At 38.6% G+C, this 24,849-nt stretch overlaps 1 protein-coding gene across 2 annotated transcripts in view; it reads right to left on the reverse strand.

Annotated features, from left to right (window-relative positions):
- Positions 1-24,849, reverse strand: part of SLC4A1AP (solute carrier family 4 member 1 adaptor protein) — a 45,153-nt gene that overhangs the window by 11,047 nt on the left and 9,257 nt on the right. Inside the window, exons 7-14 of one of the 2 annotated variants that reach the window (XM_020983785.2) lie at positions 23,894-23,963; positions 19,612-19,798; positions 16,684-16,795; positions 14,842-15,064; positions 9,793-9,888; positions 8,817-8,878; positions 5,375-5,444; positions 4,849-5,247 (exon numbers count right to left, since the gene is read on the reverse strand). In XM_020983785.2, the coding sequence (XP_020839444.1) occupies positions 5,198-5,247; positions 5,375-5,444; positions 8,817-8,878; positions 9,793-9,888; positions 14,842-15,064; positions 16,684-16,795; positions 19,612-19,798; positions 23,894-23,963 (870 nt within the window). In that variant the 3' untranslated portion in view covers positions 4,849-5,197. Of the gene's footprint in view, positions 1-4,848; positions 5,248-5,374; positions 5,445-8,816; positions 8,879-9,792; positions 9,889-14,841; positions 15,065-16,683; positions 16,796-19,611; positions 19,799-23,893; positions 23,964-24,849 lie in introns of those variants that run through there. The other variant, XM_020983786.2, reaches the window with a different exon arrangement.

Genomic DNA, 24,849 nt, shown 5'->3' on the forward strand with positions numbered 1-24,849 from the left:
GGATAGGTTCAGAACTGTATCACGAATCTACATTACAGATCTCATGACATTACCTTTTTATTTTTCTGTTTGGTGAGGTAATTGGGGTGAACAAGTTCACACAGCAAGTTCAGGATCACACAGCTAGTACTGTCAAGTGGCTGAGGACAGATTGAACTCCTCCTGACTCCAAGGACGGACAGAATTCTATCCACTGTGCCACCTAGCTGCCCCTCATGACATTATCTCTTCCTCAAAACTCGCCTCTGTTCTTTTTACAATTAAAGGCACCGCACCAACCATCCTTCCTCTCACTCACTCCACGTATGCAGTTTCCAATTCTTGTCATCTCTACCTCCATGCTATGTCTCCTACGTCTCCACTCCCACAGCCACCATCCTAGCTCAGGTTCTCACCATCTCTCCCATGAACTATGGCTTCCACTTCCTTTCAACTCTCAGTAGTCTGGCTTCCAATTTCATCATTCAATCTAAACTGCCTTCCCTAAAGTTACCAGTGATCTCATAATTACCAAATCTAATGGCCTTTCCTCAGTGCTCAATCTTCTTGACTTCTCTACAGCCTCTGACACTGGTGATCACCCTCTTTTTCTTGATATTTTCTTCTCTCTAGGTCTTCATAACACAGCTCTCTTCTGATTCTTTTTCTACCTGTCTGGCCACTCCTCAGTCTCATTTGCCGGATCTTTATCCAAGTCATTCCCATTAACCGTAAATGTCTCCCAAGGATGTGTCCTGGGCCCTCTATACTATTTCACTTGATCTCATGAGCTCCCATGTATTCAATGATCATCTCTCTGCAGACAATTCCCAGATCTATTTCTCCAGTCTTAACCTCTCTCCTGACCTCCAGGCTTGCATCTCCAATCACCTATAGATATCTTGAGCTAGATGACCCATGGATATCTCAAACTCAACATGTCCAAAGTTGAACTAATTATCTTTTCCCCCAAGTCCTGCCTTATTCCTAACTTCTGTATTATTGAGGGCACCACAATCTATCTAGTCACCCAGGTTCTCAACCTAGGTGTCAGCCTCAACCCCTCCCTTACACCCCATATATCCAATCAGTTGCCAAGTCCTGTCAATTCTACCTTCATGGCATCTTTCATACATGCCACTTTTCTCCTCTGACACTACCACCACCCTAATGCAGGACTTCATTTCTCCCCTGGAGTTATTAAAACAGCATTCTGATTGGATTCTTGACCTCAAATCTCTCCCCACTCCAATCCATCCTCCAATCAGCTGTTAAATCAATCCTTCTAAATTATAGGTCTGACCATATCATCCCTCTATGGCTCTCTATTACCTCTGGGATCAAATATAAAATCCTGTGTGGTTTTTAAAGCCCCTTCCTACCTTCCTCTTACACAGCACTTCATCTCCTAACTCTGCATTTTTATTGGCTGTCCCTCATACTTGGAATTCTCTCCCTCTTCAGCTTTGCTTCCTGGTTTCCTTCAAGCCTCAGAAATCCCAACTTCTGCAAGAAGCTTTTTTCCAGCCCCCCCCACCCCTGCCAATGCTAGTTCCTTTCCTCTGAGACTAAGCATATACAACTATATCTCCAATTTATCTTGTATCTATTCTGTTTATACATACTCATTTGTAAGACTATGAGCTCTTTGAGAACAGGGGCTATTTTCCCCTTTCTTTGTATACCGAGGGCATAGTATACTGCCTAGATAGAATGTGGTTGTTGTACAGTCACGTCTGTTTATTTGTGACCATGCGGATCTTACTGTCCATAAGAGTTTTCTCGGCAAAAATACTGGAGTGGTTTGCTATTTTCTTCTCCAATGGGTTAAGGCAAACAGAAGTTAAGTGACTTGCCTAAGGTCACACAGCTATTAAGGGTCTGAGGCCGAAGTTGAAGTCAGGTCTTCCTGACTCGAGGCCTAGCGCTCTATCCACTGAGCCATCTAGCTATTCCAACCATCTAGCCCAGAATATAGTAGGCAATTAATAAATGTTTCTTGACTTGAAAATTGGGCATGAGGTAGTGAGACCAAGGACTAATGCAGTACCAATGGGAATAAAAGAGGAACAACTGGAAACAACACACAGAAAGAACTGATGGGACATGCTGACTGCTTGACTTTGGGGAAATAAAGGAGAGCAAAGGAGTCCAAGATACCTCCAAAACAGAGCTGTACCTAGGTTAAGCTAGTTCCTCATGCTAACAGGTTTTTACAATCAAAATGGCCCCTTCTGTGCCAGGTCTTCTTTGGGGGAAGGAGATTTCTAGGTTTTCATTATACAGACAGCTCGGTGCCCATCTTAGACTATGTTTATGTCAGACACTCAACTACAGATGGGCTAGATCTGCTCAGAAAATGAACGAAAACATTTTTAAACATCCTGAACAGAGAATCTGGTAAGCAATAAATCTTATTATTTAGGAGTGGCAACATCATAATCAAGAAGCTTCCAGGTCCTGGAGAGGTCATTATTTGATATTATGTTATCCATAGAGGTTTTATGTAATTTCCCCAGCAGTCAGAGTAGGTAGCTGGGCCAAATGTCAAATATGTTCCTTTGCATGTTTGGGTTCCAGCCTTTAACTGCAATGGATCTGGCAGAAGGGCTCACAGATTTGGCCATGGTAGTTTACCAGTTATTACATCCTATCCCAGAGATAGCATCTTTTCATGTTGTAGGGATGGTCTTGCTCTGCTATTACAGGAAAGACCACAAGGGAGCAGCAAAGGGTCATCACTGCAATGTCTAGCTGTTTGGAAGCCATGGAAAAAAGAGAAATTTCTCCCTCCAAAAAGGGGAAATAGAAGAGAAGCAGATTCCCAAGTGGGTTCAAGGCAGCAAGCTGGCTCTCTTCACACTTAACAGGAGAAAGAGATGGCTCACTTTAATCAGCTAGCTCCTCCAGTACCCAATACCTTTCCTCCATCTCTGCTCCTAGATTTGTTAGAAATGGCAAAGGTGGGTTAAGGTGTCAGAATCTTTTACCCTGTTGTGTGGGTTCTCTACAGTTCTATAGGACTATGACTGGGCAGAAGACTGGACAAGGCAGAAATAGGTTCACTTCATCTCAAGATGTTAAGTCCCATTATGGCCAATGAGGGAAGCAAACTACCAATAATGTTCCACGGCTGTGTTGAGAGGGTTTGGATTTACTGGGAGGGATAACTGCTGGACCATTCCTCTCAGGATAGTAGTAACAACAACCTTAGAGAGAAATATGAATTCATTCCTCTCCTCCCCACTGGCCATCTGGACCCAGACCAAACTCTTATGTGCCCAACGAAACAAATGGTAACGGCCCATATTTACTAGCACTTTAGGATCCTTCAAAGTACTTTCCTCACACCAACCTTGTAAACTAGGTAGTGCAAATATCTCCATTTTATAGATGAGGAAACAGAGGTGGATAGATGATGTACCATGGCCAAGGTCACAAAATAATGACATTTATACAGAACTTGAAAGTTTGCAAAGTGTTTTGCATAATTCTCATTTAAGCCTCACAACAAGTCAAAGGAAAAAAAGTATTATCCTCATCTTACAGAGAAGGAAACTAAGGTTTAGAGTCACAGACAGAATATCAGGATTTAAAGATAAGTCTTTGGACCTAGTACAAGGGGAAATTTTTTTTAACAAAATAGGGAAATTAAGCCTCTTTCCATACTGAAAATTACCACAGACATATGTTCTTACACATAATTTCATATTTAATATGAAATTTGAAAGGAAATATCTCTAATACTGCCATTTTTCATGGACTCCCTAGTCACACTGTATGGGACACACTTGGGTTTCCAGATACAGTTCGGAAAACATTGCTTTTTAGCAATGTCTTCCAAACAGCCCACTAAAATGGCACAAATACAATCATATACAAGGAAAACATTTTGTCTCTGGATAAAATGGGGCACTTAGTCCAAAATCTAGGTGCAGCTGCCCTTAGCAATACCAATGGCTCCTTTCACTTCTTTCTGTTGCTATCAGGCACCAAGAAAACCAGACATCTCTTCTCCTTAGGGACAATTAATAGGCAGCCTACAGAGGAGGTAACACTGGTCCAACATCTAGAGAATGTTGGGAAGAAACCCTAGGAACATGGCAGCTGCCAGCCAAAGACTCCCTGAAGTAATGAAAAAGGTAGGGAGAGAACAAACAAGATAGAAGCACAAAGTTGGTTAGTTCCATTATTATGTACCCTGAAGTGAGACTTCTGACAACCTTAATAATTCTCAGGAACTTGGTTCCTAACTCCTAAATAGAAATTAAAAAAGGAAAGGCTTGAAACACTGGTCACAAAGCGCCTATGCTCAAGTTGGGCACTTCATTCCTGTCTTGTTTCAGCTTGGTTGATTCTTGTTTGCACTTTTACTTCAATGGATCTATGACCTTGATGACGGGAACACTATGCAATGATGAGGGTCACAACCCATCCAATCTTCATCCTATGTTATCCATCCTTGTCCATGTTCTCTCATAAATCCTACAGAGAGGATGACCTCTCCCTTATGTGCCAGAGATCTTCCAGCCAAAGCAGCACTGAAGGCAATACATCCCTCAATCTCCCCCTGTGACTTAAGCCCTAAAAATGAAACTACCTTCTGACTAAGGGAAATTCTCAAACACGACAACAGTGAAAACTGAATTCATGTAGAGCTTCAAAATATGTAAAGCCTTTTAACAAACAGTATCTCATTCATTCTTCATAACAACCCTGTGAGGTAGGTATTGTTATCTTCACTTTATAGAGGTGGGAACAAAGGTTCAGAGCTCTTAAATGACCTGCCCTTGATCATATACCTATTAAGTGTCAAAAAGTGGCCCTGACTTCAAGTCCAGAAATCTAACTACACAGTAACCAGAGAAATATTTTTTATCTCGTTTTTAATGAAAACATATTTTTTCCTGTTTTACTTGGCCTGGAAATATACAGTTCTTATCTTACATAGGTACACAAACTTCCACTTTGATGCATGAATACCAAGCACATAAATCATTTCCAAAAGGAGACAAAGATCAAAGGCCATCAGTCCAAAAAGTCAAGAATCTGGGTGAAGAGATCAAGCCATCCAATTTTTTACAAAAGGTCAACCAAATGCCTCATTCTTAGCCATTCAACTTGAAATGATGACAAGCTGCACTGGGTAATGCACGTGCCACAATGTCCCCTCTTGGGTAGTAACAAATAAGAGGAAGGATTTGGGAGCTTGAAGAAATCAATAGCCATATTTTTCATTAAGATGGGTCCTGCCATCACCGCTCTGGCCTGTTTCAAAACAAAGAAAACATTTACTTTCCAAAGTCAGAAAGCAAGAGAAAGTGTTCAGCAGTCTGCCAAAAAAGGAGAAGACAGTGGAAAGAGAGTAAAGATAGGAAAGGAAACTGGTACCCACCTTCAGGTGGTACCCATACACAGTAGTCTGGATCATCTTCTGGATACTTTGAGGAAAGCATTTGTGGTATCTGCAAGAAAAAAATGGGCTAATCAATCCCAGACTCAGAGTGCTTGATAACACTGACAAAGATAAAGAACCTCTAGGGGCTATATCTTTGCTTGTTCTTTTATGTCCCATAAATTGAGTCACTGATTTTTAGTAATTTAGAAAAAATAGTGATTCAAGATAGATCCCTTGCTGTCAGTAAAAGGGGGATTGACTGTCCCTACTCTCCCCACCTCAAGTGAGTGACTATCCTATTCTGATTATCATACAGATCACCGGCTTCTCAAACTGAAAATATAATTAGGAATAAGTTAGGTAGTTAATACCTTAATTTACTATGATTGTGAAGAGCACATTTATGACTTCATTGGTACAGGAAATTCCTAGTGAAGAAACTCCCTCTGCCAACACGGAGATAAGTGCTTCGCAACTTACAATCTCAGATAACTGTCTGAAAAAGGACTCACAATCTCAGATACATAAGAAACTAACTGAAACTTACAAGACTAAGAGCCAGAAACATAAAAGTCCCAAGAGCTAAATGGTCAAAAGACATGAACAAGTAATTTTCAAAGGAAAAAAAAACCCAAGTTACTAAGGGCCATATGAAAAAATTCTCTACATTATTAATGACAGGATAAATGCAAATCAAAGCAACTTTGAGATTCTATCTCACATTCATCAGACTTGCAAAGGTGGCAAAACAGAAAAATAACAAATGTTGCGTAACTATAGGAAAACAAATACTTGGAGGAGGAGCTGTGAGTTGGTCCAGACATTCTGGAAAGAAATTTGAAATTGCCCAATAAGTTACCAAATTGTGTATGCCCTTTGCCCCAGCTATACCACTACTAGGCCTATGCTCCAAAGAACTGAAAGAAAGAGAAAAAGAACATATACATGCAAACATATTCATGACAGTTTTTTTTCGTGGTAGCCAAAAATTAGAAACTTAAGAGAGTGTCTTCCTATTGAGGAATGTCTAAACAAATTGTGGCATATGAACATAATGGAATATTAAATGTTATAAGAAATGAGAGAGATGGACAGTTTAAATGGATACTAGGAAGAGCTCTCATGATTTGAGGCAAACTGCAGTGATCAGAACTAGGAGAACAATCCATAAAATGATAATAACATTGTAGAGAAAAACAACTTTGAAAAACTTAAAACTCTGATCAATGGAATGATAAACCAAAAGAGTAAAGAGTCCAAAAGAATGAAGATAACTTCCTGTAAGAGAAGAGAACTTAAAATGAAGAAAGAGAGATACATTTCTGGACATGCCCAAGGTAGAAATTTGTTTTGCCAAACTAAGCATATAGGTATTGAGGAATTTATTTTTTCCTTAAAAAAAAAAATTGTTCAGGGGGAGGTAGTGAGAGTGGCAGAATTAAAGGGGAAAAAAAAGATTAGTTGAAAAAGAATTATAAATAGCAATGTCAAAGACACCATGCTTTGAGAAACTAGACCAAAAAATAAGCCCACCTGACACATTAATATTTATTTACAGTGATTATTTATTTTACTTTCATATTAAAATTATCATATCAATTATATTGTTTTATCATAATTCAGTATAATGTTGATATTGATATTACGATTATTTATGTCATAAATACCTAAGTATGTTAAATTATTTTATGTTTAATATTGGTTTGTACGTTAATAAAATTGAAACAATTGTTTTTTTAAAGAGAGAGAAAGTTGCCTGGGGCACTGAAAGGTTAAATTATTTGTCCAAGGTCACAAAGCCAGTCACAAGCCAGATCTGAACCTAGGTCTTCTTGATTTCAAGGTTTAGCTTTCTATCCATTAAGCCACATAGTTACCATACAACCGTTTATACTACTAATAATAATGGCAGTATCAAGAATTTTTAAAAGTAATTTTACTTTTTTTTAACATTCAGTTTTTAAAACTTTGAGTTCAAAATCTTCTCCCTCCAGCCCTTTCCCCAGCTTTTGAGAAGGCAGAGGCAATATGACATCAATTATACATGTAAAGTCATGCAAAACATATTTTCATATTAGCTATGCCCCACAAATTAAATAAATAAAGAAAGTGAAAAAATTTTGCTTTAACCTTCATTCAGAGTTCATCAGTTTACTTTCTGGACATGGACAGCATTTTTCATTATGACTCCTTCAGAACTGTCATGGACCATTGTATTGATCAGAGTAACTAAGTCTTTCACAGTTGATCATTATAACATTGCTGTTACTATGTACAATGTTTTCCTGGTTCTGTTTAGTTCACTCTGCATCAGTTCATAAAAGTCTTTACAGATTTTTCTGACATCATCCCCCCATATCATTTCTTCTAGCATAATAGTATCCCATCACAATCATATACCACAACTTGTTTAGCCATTCCTCAATTAAAAGGCACTCCTCAATTTCCAATTCTTTGCCACCACAAAAAGTGCTGCTACAAATTTTTGTACATACAGGTCCTTTTCCTTTTTCTTTTATTTCTTTGGATACAAAGTAGTGGTACTGCTGGGTCAACAGCACCAAGAATTTAGAAATGCTTGATCCTCATAATAACCTTTTGAAGCAGGAATAGCAATTATATATTTCTTTCCTCATTTTACAAAGGAGAAAACAGCCTTAAGGAGGCTGACTGATTTCCTTAACGTAACAGAGTTGATGGAGGTAAGAACCAGACCTAGGTTTTCTGACTCCTAAGTTCACTTCTTTACACATTAAATCATTAACAGTGACAATAACAAGGTGCATAGCATTTTCAAAAACACCAATTAAATGCCTTCAATATGTACAGCAGGGGAGACACAAGTGCAAAAAAGACATGTATATGAATTCCAAAAATACAAAACAGAATATACAAACACAGTGATGAAAGTTTCTGGGAGGGAGGGATATTTGAACTGGACTTGAAGAACAGGTAGGTTTCAGTAGCCAGAGAGAGGAGGGGAGGCATTCCAGATATGGTGTAGACAAAAGCATGGAAAGAGAAAAATGTGGCATGGATTTTCAGTAGTTCGTAGTCTAGTTTGTTGGAAAGAGAGAGAGAGTAGTGAGAGAGATGACTGAAAAGGTAGTTTGGAGCAAGTCTGTGGTGTTTCAGGCTAAGGAGTACAGACTTGGGCCTTTAGGGAATGGGAAGCCACTGAAAGATGTGAAAGCATTCAGTGACATAATCAGAACTGTATATGGATGATTCTAGTAGTTGTGTGATGAACAGCTTGGAAAGGGGAGAGGGAGAACAGAAGTATGGGACACACAGTCACTGTAATAGATGGCTACTACTGGTGCCTCAATAAAAGATGAGGATGAGAGCTGAAGGGGGCAGCAGCCACAGCTGCAGGAATGGAAAGCAGCCCAGACAAAGTGCCAACACCCAACCAGCAAAGACGACATAAAGGACTTACTCTGCTTGGACCAGAAGATTTCTTCAGTGCTTCCTTGCTCTGCTTGCAGCTATTCTTTGACTCTGGTGAAAAAACAAAGCTCCATCACTCCAATGAGCCAGAATTAAACACACTAATTTTTGCTCCACCAAAGTCATAATCTGCTTTAAAACAATATACCTTCAAAACCCTGCAGTTAGAATCAGTAACGCAGGAGGGAAGTAAAAATCCTGAGTTGAGTGAAATGTAACAACTTATCTAGGGAAGGCTCTTGGTACTATTTTTACAAGTTAATTCCAATTCAGTAAAAATAAAATATGGAAGAGAATTTCTCCTTTCAAAAAACTCATATATTTCTAATCCATAGATATTTCATGATCATGTAAAATAGTTAAGTATAATTCATACCACTGGGATAGTAATATGCAAAACTAGTCATAATAGAATCCTAGAGTATGGATTTGCCATTCCATAATTTAACACTTAAGAGGTAAAATTAGTTCACTACTATTAATCTTTTTTTGTTTCATCATAAGAAATTACACTACTATAACACCTTGAGGTTTACAAAGTACTTTCCTCCCCCACAATGTAGGTAAAGGATTATTATGCCTTTCTTTACAGTGATGAGAAACTCAGGGTCAAAGTAGTAAAATTAGAGCTGGAGACAGGCAGAGCCAGAAACTTACACCTGGTCTCCTGACTCAATTCTGGTGGCTCATCCTTCTAGCCAGACTTTCTTGTGAGTTCTAAAATCTCCCCTGGGACAAGACTTATCCTAGGACTTGTAACTTGTGTGACTCTGGTTAGTATGAAGGTACTAGGCATTTCAAGAGGAAGACAGAAGGGCAGGCAAGGGGGATGACCAAAATCCTTCAGCGGCATCTTTACAAGTAAGTCCTAGGTCCTGGCAGATGCCACTGCCACCACCCTGTCATCTCGTCTGCTGTCTTGTGGTCAATGCTCAGTGTCAAGGTTGAGGCTATCAGTTGCTCACCTGAGGACTCCCCTTGTATCAGGGCCACTCCCTCGTCCTCTGGGCATCCTTTATTCAGTCTTTCCTGGCTGGGCTGAGTCAAAGACGACCCTGTTTCTGCAAAAAGCAACACCAACGCACATAGTCAGGCAGTACACTGGAGGATGGGGAGATGCTCCAGGATGAGAACAATTCCAGCATCTAACACCATCTTTAGTGCCAGCAGCTTCAACCACTGACATTTGGATTTTGCTTAATGCAGAACTATCACCTTTCAATTTTAAATAATAGATCAAACTTCATCCAAGAGAATGACAATAATGAGACAACATACCAAAACTTAGGGGATGCAGTGAAAGTAGTCCTTATGGGAAGTTTTGTTTAGAACCATTTTTTACAGATATTTGGAGGGGTTTGGGGGAGAACTCAAGAAAGTCAATGCTTGGGGGGCAGCTAGGTGGCGCAGTGGATAGAGCACTGGCCCTGAAGTCAGGAGGACCCGAGTTCAAATCCAGCCTCAGACCAAACACTTAACATTTACTAGCTGTGTGACCCTGGGCAAGTCACTTAACCCCAATTGCCTAAAAATAAAAAATTTAAAAATTTAAAAATTAAAAAAAAAAAGTCACTGCTTTTTCCTTAGGTGAAGTTTTATATCTCTAAATGCTTACGTGAATAAAACAGAGAAAGGAGAGGTCAATGAATTGGGCATTCAACTAAAAAGGCTAGGAAAAGAACAGACTGAAAATCCCCAATTAAATACCAAATCAGAAATTCTAAAAACCAAAGGAGAGAATAAAATTGAAATTAAGAAAACTATTGAACTAATAAATAAAACTAAGAGCTGGTTTTATGAAAAAAAATCAATAAAATAGATAAACAGTTACTTTGATCAAAAAAAAAGAAGAAAACCAAATTATATCAGCATCAAAAATCAGACCTCAGAGGCCACCGAGTCCAACCCATATCCGAACAATCTCCTCAACAACACACTCAACAAGAAGGCGGTCAGCCAGCCTTTGCTTGAAGACTTCCAGAATAAAAGGAAAGCCACCGCCTCGTGAGACAACCCATTCCGCTTCTGGAAGTTCTGCTGACATCAAGCCTAAATTTGTTTTTCTGCAACTTCTATCCACTGTTCTTAGTCCTGACCTCTGGAGCAAGGAGGAAAACGAATCTAATCTCTCTTCCACCTAAAAGCCTCTAAACAGCTGAGAACAGTCATATCAACCCTAAATCTGATCTCTTAAGAATGAGACTTGTGTTCAAATCCGGCCTCAGACCAAACACTTGATACTTACTAGCTGCATGACCCTGGGCAATTCACTTAACCCCAATTGCCTAAAAATAAAAAAATTAAAAATTAAAATTAAAAAAAAAAAGAATGAGATTTGTGTCCATAACTGGGAAAAAGAGAGAAATAATTACCAGAGACAAGACTATAAATTATCAAAAGGTTGGGCATTCTGTGGCCTGGAGGGAAATGCTTCTCTCTCAGTGGGCAGATTCTCCTGAATTGCCCCTAGAAAAGAAATAACTGCTAGCACCCAGGCTACACCTTAACAAAGAACTCTTCCTGTTCACTGGCCCTACAGAAACCAAGCAGCAGGAACAGGATGACTACAGGGCTACAACTTCTGGTACTGCACACCTCATTCCTGGAGTTCCTGTCTCCTCTCATCTGTGCCTGGTCAGTGGGCCACAGTTTTGCACACACAAGTTTAGAGAGGCAAGGCAGTAGAGTATTCCTCTTGCTATTGAGCTAGATCAGTGCCCTTTCCAGCCCAACTGAAACAAACAAACAAAAACAGGCCCCCCAGCCCCTAAGTGCTCACGAGTACACATGACACTAGAAGAAGCTGAAAGGTCCACCCCAAGTTCACGCTGAGGCTGAATTGTAAACAGAATTAAAAGAAAGTACCATGGTAGAGGAACTACTTTCCTAACTAGAGCATTAGCCCAGGTTCTCAAAGTGTGATCCAGGGATCCCCAAGGATATGAGGCCAAAACTCTTTCTCATAATACTAAGACATTTAAATTTCTAATATGTTATTTTTTTAAAAAAAATTTTAATTTTATATATTTTATTAATTTATTTTGATTTATAACAATCATTTCCATATGCTTTTGAGTTTAAAATTTTTCTCCCTCCTCATCCCCACCACCCTCCCCAAGACGGTGCACAATGTGATATAGGCTATACATTTATATTCCTATTAAACATATTTTCACATTAGTGAAGTTGTAATTAAAAATTAAAACCAACAGGAGGAACCATCAGAAAGAGGAAACAAAACTCAACAGAAGAGAAAAAAAAAGATAGTGATTCAACTTTCACAGTTATGATTACTGTGTCTTTTTCTCCATCCTTTTTTCCCCCGTTTATGCTTTTCTTTCTCCTCTCTTCCTTACCCCCCTCACCAGTACTTTGCTTTTGACCACCACCTCCTTCAGTCTCTCCTCCCTTCTATTATCCCCCTCCTCCCTCTTCCCCTTTGCCCCCACAGCTTCTTCCCTCCCTTCCATCCCCACCTCCCTTTTCTTTCCCCTTTTCCCCCCTACTGCCCATAGTGCAAGTTAGATTTCTATACCTAAGTGATTATTATTATTATTATTCCCTTCTAGAGCCAAATCTGATGAGAGCAAGGTTCAAACAATGCTCACCCCCCTCCCTTCTTTCCCTCTGCTGTAATACGATTTTCTGTCTTTTCCTGTAATGCAATTTACCCTTGTCTGCCTCCTCCTTTCTCAGTACATTTTCTAAGATCAGACTAATCCACTTACTTGGACCCATTTAACCCACTTGATTAGATTTTTTTTTTATCATTACTTCAAAGTCAACTAATATCCACCCCCTTTATGAATACTCCTTTAACATGGTGTAATAACAACACAGTTCTCAAGAGTTGCAAGTGTCATCTTCCCTTGTAGGGATGTAAACAGTCTGCCCTTATTAACAACATTTTGTATCTTTCTGTCCCATTTATCTTTTTACATCTTTCTTGAATCTTGTACTTGAAGATCAAATTTTTTGTTGAGCTCTGGTCTTTTTATTGAGGAAGTTTTGGAAGTCTCCTATTTCGTTGAATATCCATCTCCTCCCTTGAAGAATCATGCTCATTTTTGCAGGGTAGTTGATCCTTGGCTGCAATCCAAGCTCCTTTGCCTTACAGAATATCATGTTCCACACCCTGCGTTCTTTTAATGTAGAAGCTGCAAGGTCCTGTGTAATCCTGACTGTGGTTCCATGATATTTAAATTGTTTCTTTCTGGCTGCTTGCAGCACCTTCTCTTTCATCCGGTAATTTTGGAATTTTGCTATTATATTCCTTGGTGTTGTCAATTTGGGATCTCTTTCAGGTGGTAAGCAGTGTATTCTTTCTCTGGTTATTTTACCTTCTGGTTCTAGGACTTCAGGGCAGTTTTCCTTTAGCATTTCCTCAAAGATACTGTCCAGGCTCTTCTTTTCATCATGATCTTCAGGTAGTCCAATGATTTTTAAACTGTCTTTCCTGGACTGATTTTCCAGGTCAGTTGTTTTACTGATGAGGTATTTTAAGTTTTCATCCACTTTTTCATTTTTTCTGTTTGACCGATTCTTGCTCTCTCATAGAGTCATTAGTTTCCATTTGTCCAATTCTAGTTTTTAACAGATTGTTTTCTTCTTTCTGTTTTAGTTTTTCTTCTGTTAGTTTCTGTACTTCCTTCTTCAATTGGCCAATTGTATTTTTAAGGGATTTGTTTTCTTCAGTGTACTTTTTTTCCAGTCTGCCAATTGTGTTTTTTAGGGACTTGTTTTCTTCAGTGTATTTTTTTTTTCAATTGGCCAATTGTATAGTTTAAGGATTCTTCTACCTCTGTCATTAGACTTTTAAAATCCTTGAGCTCTTCTAAGAAGGCTTTTTGGGCTTCAGACCAGTTCATATTCCCTTCTGATGTTGCAGATGTGGGTTTGTTGACAATGTTGTCCTCTTCAGAATTTCTGTCTTGATCTTCACCCTTTCATAATATGAATTTATGGTACGTTGCTTTTTACTCATGGTGTTTCTTTATTCCTGGCCTTTAAAGAGACTGAGCTCTCCTGCTGCGGAACAGAGGGCACTGACCCAAGCTTCCTGTGTTGGGAGCCTAGGTCTTGGTCACTGGCTTTGCGTGCTGGGACCTCTTATGTTGGCAATTGGAGGCTGTAGAGTTCTGGCAGCTTACCTCGTGTTGGGCTGGAATCAGCAAGGCTGGAACTTTCAGGAAATTCTAGGTTGCCTGCTTTTCCTTTCTTTTAGCTTTCTTCAGCTCCTTTTAGATGTATGCTGCAGGGTGTTTATCTGCCTGGGGCCCCTTGCAGTGCTCTCTCCCTTGTTTCTGCTAATGCACTGGGTGATTCTTTTGTGGTAGAGTGCTGAGGCACCTGGTGGTTTTCTGAGCTGGTTTCCACCTGTTCTTCTACCCTCACTGAGGCACTCGGAGGTCCAGGTGTTGGTGTTGCCTGCTCTACCACCTGGGCTTCAGGATCTGACAGCTTACCTGGTGTTGGGCTGGAATCAGCAAGGCTTGGACTTTAGGTAGCTAATAGGTTAAATATTGAGCAGCTCAGTGGTGCAGTAGATAGACTGCTGGGCCTGGAGTCAGGAAGGCTCATCTACCTGAGTTCAAATATGGCTGCAGACACCTACTAGCTGTGTAACCCTGAACAAGTCATTTAACCCTGTTTGCCTCAGTCTCCTCATCTGTAAAATGAGCTAGAGAAGGAAATGGCAAACTACTCCAGTATCTCTGTCAAGAAAACCCTAAATGGGGTCACAAAAGTCGGACATGACTGAAAAATGACTGAACAACAAATATTAAATATTGGTAGCTATAACCTACATAAATAAAAACTCTTTGGGAGGGAGTCCTTGATAATTTTTAAGCATATAAAAGGATCCTGAAACCCAAAAGTTTGAGAACCATTGCTCTAGCACACGCACAAAAAGCCAACACAGAATTAAGAATCAGATTTCTTTTTGTAAATCCATGAGCCTGTAACATTAGGAAAAATTCTTTCATGAGAACAGAAGAAATGAAAAAAGTTACCAAGTCTGGTGTCCATCAGCTTGTTCTGATTTGAAAGATCTGGAATTGGAGAACTTTCTTGCACTGCTTCTTCTGACTGCATTTCCATTTTAAGAGGCCCATGATCCATGGATCCTATTTCCTCTTTTTGTTCTTCTTCTTCTTCCTCCTCTTCCTCTTCTTCAGGCTCATCCTTCATTCTTATTAAACTTGGAGGGAGTGCTGGACGCTTAGGGGGCAACTTCTAGGATGGAGGAAAAAGAATAAATAGGTAAACTTACATAACTAAAAGAAAAACCAAATTTCTCTAAAAGGGTTGGCTAAAGAAGAGGGACAGGAAATCACATTACAAAGCTGATAATCTCTAAAGAAGTCTGTTGGAAGGATGGTTTCCATGTGAAACTTCAACCTTTCATGACTTTAGTGAGTCTAGAATTAATATCTGAGGGCAAAAGAATATTAATGATAAAATGCTCAGAGCAGCCTATAAGAATAGGGAAACTGGTTCCAGGAGATTAGCTAAAAGAACTCTGTGCTATTAAAAAAAACAAGAACAAGCAAAAGAGAGCCAATTAATCAGAGATTAAATGAGAAGAAAAATGATATATGAAGAAAACTACTTGCAAGGTCTTGTGATACTAAGTTGGCCTAGGACACTGGAGCCTCAGAGAAGGTATCCCCTCTGAAGCTATACATGAACTCTACAGAAGGACTTTTAACTCAAGAAGACAAGATACATAAGTTATAGAGAATCATTCAATCTGAGGTCTCTGAGTAACACTGAGAATCTGAATAACAGGTCCAGCTGAGCATAAGTGACAAAGGAAACAAGATTTGCACCTTAAGTTTTTGTTTTCTTTAAAAATCTTCTTTGAAAGAAAGCAACACATTTTAAATTACAGCATTCAATGCGGCCACATTTCAGGATGTGCTGAATGAGGAGGGCAAGATCATGTGCTTCATCATTAGTCAGGTACTGAGCCTCACCTTAGCTCTACCCCAACAGTTGGCTCTGGGGAAGAGGGCCAGTGCATTTCCCCATCTACATAAAACGTACAAGTTGGGCTAAAAAATTTGTAAATTCCCTTTAAGCTCTAAAATGCTATGACTAACTTCAGCTCTTTAAATAAATAACTACTCTTTTTTGCCAAAAAAGAAAAAGCTCTTTCCCCCCTCCACCTCAAGTAAATCACCCTATGTCATATGCTGTTCAGTCTACATGGCCACGAACCTGGCATCATTGCTACTTGGCGACAGTCTAACCTAAATAGAGGTTTGTTTCTGCTGTACTTGCCAAAGAAAATTTATAAAGTGGTAACAAACATCCATTTATCGATCAATTGTGTTACTCATCATTTGGTTTTGTACCTACCAGGAAGGAAATACCCACTGCATACAATCTCTCCTCATTCAGAGGATAAAGTATATCTCCCATCACAAATTAGCAAACTGCCATCTACTTACTTGTCAATCTGGTTAGCATCAATCAATTCACCAAGGCCTGATCTCCCCAGGACGAGCTAATAAAGAGGAGTCTCTGGCTGGCTTAAATGAGAATCAGGTGGACAGGCAGCACAGTGCAATGGGAATCCCAGAGTACAGGGTTCAAATACTAGCTCTATAGTGACTGTGTGGGCAAGTCTCTGGATCTTGGTTTTTTCATTTGAAAAATGAAGGGGTTGGACTGAAGGATTCTCTTTCAGTGCCAAATCCTATAACAGAGGTAACTTCACCAAAGGCACTGCAGCTCCATAAACAATCACTCTTAACATTATGAAAGGATTTATCTATCAACACGGTGAATGGAAAGCAGCACAGGAATGATTCGAGGACCAAAAGTTTACATTTTCTTCCATAACTTACCCCTACTGTTCCAGTTTTTAATTTAAATTTGCTTCCTCCTTTCATGGCACCAAAAAGAGGCAATGTTAGCTTTTTAGGCTTGTTTTCCAAATTTTCAGCCTGGTTTTCAGTCCTATTAAGAAAGAAACATTACTGATTGTAACCACTGCAACAAATGCCTATGTACTGCTATGACATATAACTCGAAAACCTTTATAATGCAAAAAGTGGCACTACTGGAGATTTGATTACATAGCAATAAAAATGTATTCCACTTGAAAGAATTACAATTAACATCACTCTACATCACTGGTTTTCACAGAAGCAGTCAAAGTAATTAAGAGCAGGAAGACACCTATCCTCTGGCCTGGAGATTCCTAAGAGAGGAGCAGCAATTATAATATCCCCACCCCTACTCCCAGTAGCAATTACTAATACTTTAAGGTTTGAAAAATTTCTCCTCACAATGATCCTGTGAGGTGGGTAGCATAAGCATTATTAGTGGTTTTTTTAAAGATTAAAAAATGCAGGCTCTGCAAGAGAAGTCACACAGCTGGGAAGAGTCAGAACCAGGTCCAGTCCTCTTTCCACAACACTTTTTAGCCTTTCTCTCAACCTTGCTTTCACCAAACTATGACCCTATGACATAAGTCGGACAAGTAAGAGGGGGAAATATGCAGGAATTACCCATGCAGAGGCAGGAGCTGTAACCTTATGCTAACAATCCTTTTATTCCCATTGACTTCTGAAGGGATCAAAGTGATGGCAATGATCTGAGCAACACTCCTTATTCTACATAAACTACAGTCCCATTCACCCTGAAGCCAACTAGACTCAGCTGCCTCAAACAGAATCATGATTGGGGAGAATGGGAGAGAGACCTAAGTAGGAAGCAAGAACAGAATCAGATCCAAACTCCAAGACTATACTAAACAGGACCAGAAATCTGCTAATCAGGAGGAAAGGAACATTTACCTTGGCTAGCAAAACCTAAACCCTGGAAGGAAAAGGAGAAAGATACACACAACAGAAAAATAAGGTAAATATAAGAAGAGACAGGAAAGAAAAAGGAGAGAAAACAAGAGGTAAGGAGAAACAAAGAGCAAAAGCAGCCAGCAGAGCAACACAGGCCCTGAGCACATCACAGGCTCACAGACACAGGTCTGGAAGTGATCTTAGCAGCCATTACGACCGACTCCCCCCCACCTTTTACAGGTGAGGAAAATGAGGCCTGAAGCTATCCTGAAGTTGTTATCTGTAGCAGCTGAGAAGACAGCTATCCCAGAGACAGAAAACTGTAACAGCTCTACAGTGTAAGGGAAAATGAAAGTAATCCAAGAGTAACAAAAAGCTAACAACTTACATTAATATGGCACTTTAAGAGCTTTCCTCATGAGAGCCCAGTAAAGAGTGTTGTACAAGTAGAATACCTGTCTGAGTGGTTTTGTATTTGGCAGCAAAGGACAACCCCACACGGCAGTGATTACTCAAAAAATCCTGTCTAAGGATATTACTAAGAAACCAATTTTTAACTGCCAATGTGAAGAAATGTGCTATTACTTTGTTGTAAATCTGAAATTCCCTTCTAAAACATAAACGTAATGCCATGGTTTAATAGCCCTGACATGTCAAAAGCTCAGCACTGAGGAGAGGAATGGAAACACACTCAGCTCCCCCTGCTATTGATAGGCTGAATTAGTAAAAAAAAAAAAAAAGAATTTAGCTCTTACTAATTGCTGCTTTCCAGCTTGTCATAACAATGTCTGGAAGACCCTTCAGAGATCCTAGACCGAGACATAACTACCTATCATTGTTTTCAACTTGAGATTATGTGACTTCCTCTTCCAGTCTACTCTAGCTACCTCACTCTCATCTACCCCACAGATCCAATGAGGTGCCAAATTGACTCAGCCACCACCCTACTTCAGGCACCTCAACCTGGTCTGGCCGGCCCTGCTGCCCAGGCGTCTTCGCTGGTCTCTCTTCCTTGCCTCAAGTCTTCCCATTCCAATTCATCTTTCACATAGTCACCTAAGTGCTTTTCCTAAGGTACAAATCTGACCATGTCACTCCCTGATTCAAACTCAAACAGTTGATCCCTGTTACTGCTCGAATCAAATATAAACTTCTCCGTTTGGAATTTAAAGGTCTTGATAATCATGGCCCCAGCCCACCTTCCTAGACTGATAACATTACTCCCCTCCATGGATTCTAGCCCAGCTAACTGGGCTTCTTGCTTTTCTTCAAATTCCCCCTCCCATATCCATGCTTTTGCACTGGTTCACTCTGAGCCCAGAATCCATTCCCTTCCCCTCTATCTCTTTAAAAAAATCTCTTGCCTTCCAGCAAAACTTAACTCGAGTGCTAGCTTCTGCGTGAGGTCTTTCCTGGCCCCACTAGCTGCAAGCAATTTCCTTTCACCCCCTAGTTATCTTCTCTGTGTTTGTACACACTTAGATAAGTACATGCAGCCTCCTTCACTAGAAGGCAATCTCCTCAAGGGCAGGGACTGTTTGGATTTTATCTTTGTATCCCAGTCTCTAACACACTGCCTGGCACACAGTAGATGCTTAAGGATTAGTAATTCACATTTAAATAGTACTTTAAAGTTTATGAAGTGCAGAGAAGAAAAAGATGGATTTTTGTTGATTAAAAAATAAAATCTCATTTTAAGATAGATAAAAGATTTACAAAGTGCTTTCTCTATAATAATCCTGTGCCATTTTACAGATGAGAAGGGAAATACCTTGCCATGTTCACAAAGCTAAAACATGTCAGAGATAACATTTGAAGTAATTCTCCAGAACACAAATCTCACACTCTTTCCACTATATCATATATAGCCTCTAATCTCAGAATAGAAATAGTTCAGTTCCAAATGTATCACATATCAACTTTTGCCTATTTCAAATTCTATTTCAAGCTCTGAACACTATTACTAACACTCACTTTTTAAGCTCTGGCATCTCTGTTGGTTTCACGAGTTTGATCAGCCCTTTAAGTCTCTGCTGTTCTTTCCTCAGCTCAAAGGTTCTTAAATGAAGCTTTTTTCGGGATACGCCATCTAATGTGCTGCCTGATTTGATTTCTGTCATGAATGCATCCAAAGAATCCTGAGGTGTAGACTCTGACAGGGCTGGCAAAAAAAGAGATAATATTTTAGAAAATATGTACCCAAAAGTAGTGACACAGGTCTTAATAGTAAGATATTAAGGTCATAATAGTAATATAATAAGATACTAAGGTCACAGAGCTGGATCTCAAGCAATCATTATGGCCATAACTAATGTAAATTCTACTATGACTGGCACCAAGGTGCAGCACTGCCAAATACCAATGCAATGTACTTAATAAAGAAGTTTTGGAAGATAACAATGAGAATAAGGAAAGCCAGGCTAGCCAGGCTCCTAACACTCCCCTCAAAAAATGATAAAAGATACATTAGAGAAGAAAAATGGTCAAAAATCCAAAGTATAATTTAAATGTAGTTTCCAAATAAACAAAGGAAGAAGAACGCAGATATAATTTTTAAAATATTGTTTCAAAGTGACTAAAACACTTAATGAAACAGAAGTAATGAAGATGGGAAAAGAAACAACAGAGTTATTGGAATTATACAGGCCAACATCATTAATCTGGTTTCAGTGATCTGTCCTGGTCAGGATATATATATAAGGGATGGGCTTGAACCTAGGTCTTTCTAACTCTGGGGCTAGCCCTCTACCCACTACACCATATTGCCTCTTACATTTGATGTACATTGAAACAACAACAAAAATAAATAAAATAATGGGAAGTAGAACATAACAGGACAAAGAGGATTCATTTATGTTAAAAACACTGAAAAATTGAGGATCATAGATCTAAAGCTGGAAGGGACCTCAGTCCAATCCCCTCATTTCACAGAGGAAGAAATTGAAACAGAAAGATCTTTCCTAAATATGATGAAAAAATACTGAAATCACCAACTGATATCTAGAAAAAAATGAAATGAGGTATTCCCACTAAAAATAAATGGAAAGCAGGACTGTCCCCTGTCATAAAATCCTGTGACAGTCTTAGACATGGTGGCTTAGCAATAAAGGCTGAAAAGGGGGAAGGAAGAGAATAAGCATTATTAAGTACCTATTATGTGCCAGGCATCTGCTTAGCACTTTACAATTATTATCTTACCTGATCTTCACAAGCCTGCAAAGTAGGTGCTATTATTACCCCCATTATAGAGTTGAGAAAACAGAGGTTAAGTGACTTGCCCAGAGTCACACATAAGTATCTGAGGCTGGATATAAACTGAGGTCTTCCTGACTCCATGCCCATCACTAAAAAGCATTGTCAATGGAGAAATTAAAATATCTATTTATAGATGACATGACTATCTAGAAAATGCAAGAAACTAAATGAAAATCTTGAGGTAATAAATGGCAATAGCAAAAGAAATCAGGTATGAAATAACTCCATGAAGCATAACTGCATTTCTCTATACTACCAACAAAAAAATTAATGTGAAAAAAATACCTTTTATAGCAACAAAATGTGCAAAATATTTTGGGATTAACATACCAAGAAATATAAGAGAATTATATAAAAGTAACTTAAAAATTATTTGGACAGGAATTCAAGAATTGACTAAATTGGAAGGATATATTTCCTGCTCATGGATAGACAGAAGAAATATATTAAGAATGTAAATATTTCTGAAATTAATTTATAGATTTAATGTAACATGAAAAGGACAATTCTTAAATTAGGTAAGACCATTAAAAAAATACATCCAAAACAGAGATAGGCAAAAATATCAAGAGAAATTATGAACATTAGAAATGGAACAGGACCTTACCAGATTTCAGTGTATTAAAAACTTCCTAGTAATAATGGAATAAAAAAAGGTAGAGAAACAGATCACTAGAACTACCCAAAAATTAAATCTTATAAACATAAGAAACCAGTATTAAATAAAAACTCATGATTTAAAAACACAAGGAAATGGAATCATTATTCAATTAAAACTCAGGAAAATTGGACAGCTATATAGCAAAGATAAATTAAGATCCATGACTCACTAAATAATGATATATTCTTAACTAGATAAATGATAGAAGTATTCAAATTTTTTATTTTAATAATTTTATATAACCAAAACTGGAAGAAAAAGTAATGATATATTTAATTCAATTTTCAAGAGTAAAAAATGTTTATTTAGCAATCCAATAAAATGAGAACCAAATGGTGAAAACCAGCTTCTGAGTCAGAAAGCCTGGGGGTCCAATCCTGCCTCTGACATGTCCAGGCTGTGTGATCCTGAGCATGACACTTAAACTCTGAGGGTTCCAGGCAATTCTCAAAGAATGTAAGGTGCAGAGCAGGTGTTGACCCGTATTGGTAGAAGTTTCCTCATGGGAAAATTACAGGTCCAGTCCAAAACAAAATTATTAGAGATAAAATTCAGGAGATTGATTAAACAAAGATAAAAACAAGACAAAAAGCAAGATCTCTAGAATAAAAAGAACAGACTGGGAAAAACAGTTGCAGCAAATATATCAGATATAGTATGACACCCAGAACTGATAGGGAACTAAGACAGCCCAGTACAGCAGAAAGAACAAAGAATCTTTAGAGAACCCTGGTTTGATTCTCATTCTGTCACTTTTGTCTGCGCTGTGTGACCTTGAGCTAATCATACAGTTTCTTCATCCATAAAGTGAGGAGTATGGACTAGGACAGGAGATCACTAAGGTACTTTCCATCCTAATTCAATAATTCTATGATATACCTCTAGCCCAATGATTATGCACTCCAGTGGAGAAGTGGTCAAAAGACTTGAACCCAACTTTTAAAGGAAGAAATGTGAACTTACACAGTAAATAACCACATGAAAAGCTACTCAAATTCTCAAAAAGTACAAATCAAGGCAATGCTTATATCATTTATCTAGTTAAGAGTATATCATACAACATAGTACAAGTTATAGATCTTAATTTATTTCTGCCATATAAGCTGTCCAATTTTTCCAAGAGTTTTAACTGAATAAATGACTCCATTTCCTTGTTTTTTAATTATGAGTTTATTAAATACTAGTTTCTTATGTGCATCAGGTTTAATTTTTTGATAGTTGTATTGATATGTTTCTCTGCCTTTTTTATTTCATTATTACTAGAAAATTTTTATAACTGCTTTATAATATATTTTGAAATGTTATTGAGCACCTTGACATACCACCTGCCTATTAAATTGGCAAAAATTTCCCCTTCATCATTCCCTGTTCCCCTTCCTCCACAAGCCCATGACTTTAAGCCCCCAAAAAAATAAGAAGGTTCAATGTTAGAGCTACAGAGAAACAGACAATCTATTACATTGTTGGTAGGAACACAGACTGGTACAAACGTTCAAGAGCAACATAGTCAAATGCAATAAAAATTATAAAATTGATCATACCATTTCACCTGGCAGTCTCACAGATAAAAATATATTTTAAAGATATTGTTAAAAGGGGTAAAGAATCTAGCTATACAAAAATATTCATAGATATTTTATTTGCATTAACAAATGGAAATGACCTGTGAGTTTTTTGGGTAATGGATACATTATGATACATAATGATACCACTAAAATCCATCTAATACGATTAATACAAGAAATTATGAAAAGATCTAGAAGACGTGATACAAAGTGAGCTCCACAAAATACTTACTATGCAAAAATTTTATGGAGGAGGAAACTAAGAAGGTGATTTTCCCAAGGTCACACAAGTGGTTTTTTTAACTGAAACTGAAATCCAAGTCATTTGACTCCAGATACAGCATGCTCTTTCTATTATACCATACTGTCTGCTGCTCAAGAGTACAGATACTCCTTTCAGTTTATAAAAACACACAATAGGCACTCAATAAATGCTTGCTGAATGACCACATAAATGAGTCAGATTCATTGATTTCTGTGTCTGTATCTATGCTTCCACATTAACCTAGCAAGAAGAAAACCTTTGAAAAAATCAGTGTTCTACTGTCACTTCACTAGAAGAAAGATAAAGCAGTCCTATTTCTGGTTTGCTCCCAAAGTTTCATAAACAACTACTATATATCTGTCATTGAAAGGCCAACCTGCCTAAGTTTTGAGAATCACCAGAAAGTTGACCACCGCATTTGAAGAATGCCTATTAAGTTGTGCCAGAGAGTGGAGGAAGTATGCAGATTAACAAGCTTACAGGTCACTAGAAATAATGAATGAGTCTTACCTTTGCCTGAGACTTTCAACTTCTCTGAAATCTCAGCAAGTTCTTTCTCTGCATTATTTAGCTTCCCAATCTAAAAAAGTAAAATGAAATAAAAGTTTAGCAAACCAATAACCAATCAACAATTGTGCATACCCTTTGATCCAGCTATACTACTGCTAGGTCTATACCCCTAAAGAGATCAAAGACTGGGGGAAAGGACCTGGCTGTACAAAAATAGTTATACCAGCTCTTCTGATGATGGCAACGAACTGGAAACTAAGGAAGTCCCCATCAACTGGGAAATGGCTGAACAAGTTATGTTATGTGAATGTAATGGAACAAAAAATGAAAAAAAGGATAGTTTCAGAGCAAACTAGAAGGACTTCTACGAACTCACGCAGAGTGAAGTGAGGAGGAGGACTGGGAGAACAATTTATACAATGACATTTTAAAGAAAAACAACTCTGAAAGACTTGAAAGGGGCAGCTAGGTGGGGCAGTGGATAGAGCACCGGCCCTGAAGTCAGGAGGACCTGAGTTCAAATCCGGCCTCAAACCAAACACTTGACACTTACTAGCTGTGTGACCCTGGGCACTTAATCCCAACTGCCTAAAAAAAAGAAAAAGCAAGGGAGGGACTCTTGAGGCAGAGGTAAAGAGGGAGTGCATTCCTGCAAAGGCACAGAAAGCACAAGATTAAGTGTCATGAGTGAAGAAAAGAGAAAAGGCCAAATTGGCTAGATCTCAGAGAACAGGAGAGGGAGTAATACCCAACAAGGCTAGAAAGGTAGGTTGGGGCCAGGCTTATATAGCTTTAAAAGCTAAATAAGAATTTTTATTTTATTCTAGAGATAATAGGAAGCCACTGGAGTTGGGTAAGTAAGGAAGTAGCACAGATCTTCACTTAAAGAAAATTACATTGGCAGCAATGCATGGCATGGCTGGAGTGGGTAAGAGACTTGAGTCAGAGAGGTCAAT

The sequence above is a fragment of the Phascolarctos cinereus genome, unplaced genomic scaffold, assembly GCF_003287225.1.
Source record: "Phascolarctos cinereus isolate Bilbo 61053 unplaced genomic scaffold, phaCin_HiC Scaffold_2;HRSCAF=192, whole genome shotgun sequence".
In the NCBI taxonomy this organism is placed as follows: domain Eukaryota; kingdom Metazoa; phylum Chordata; class Mammalia; order Diprotodontia; family Phascolarctidae; genus Phascolarctos; species Phascolarctos cinereus.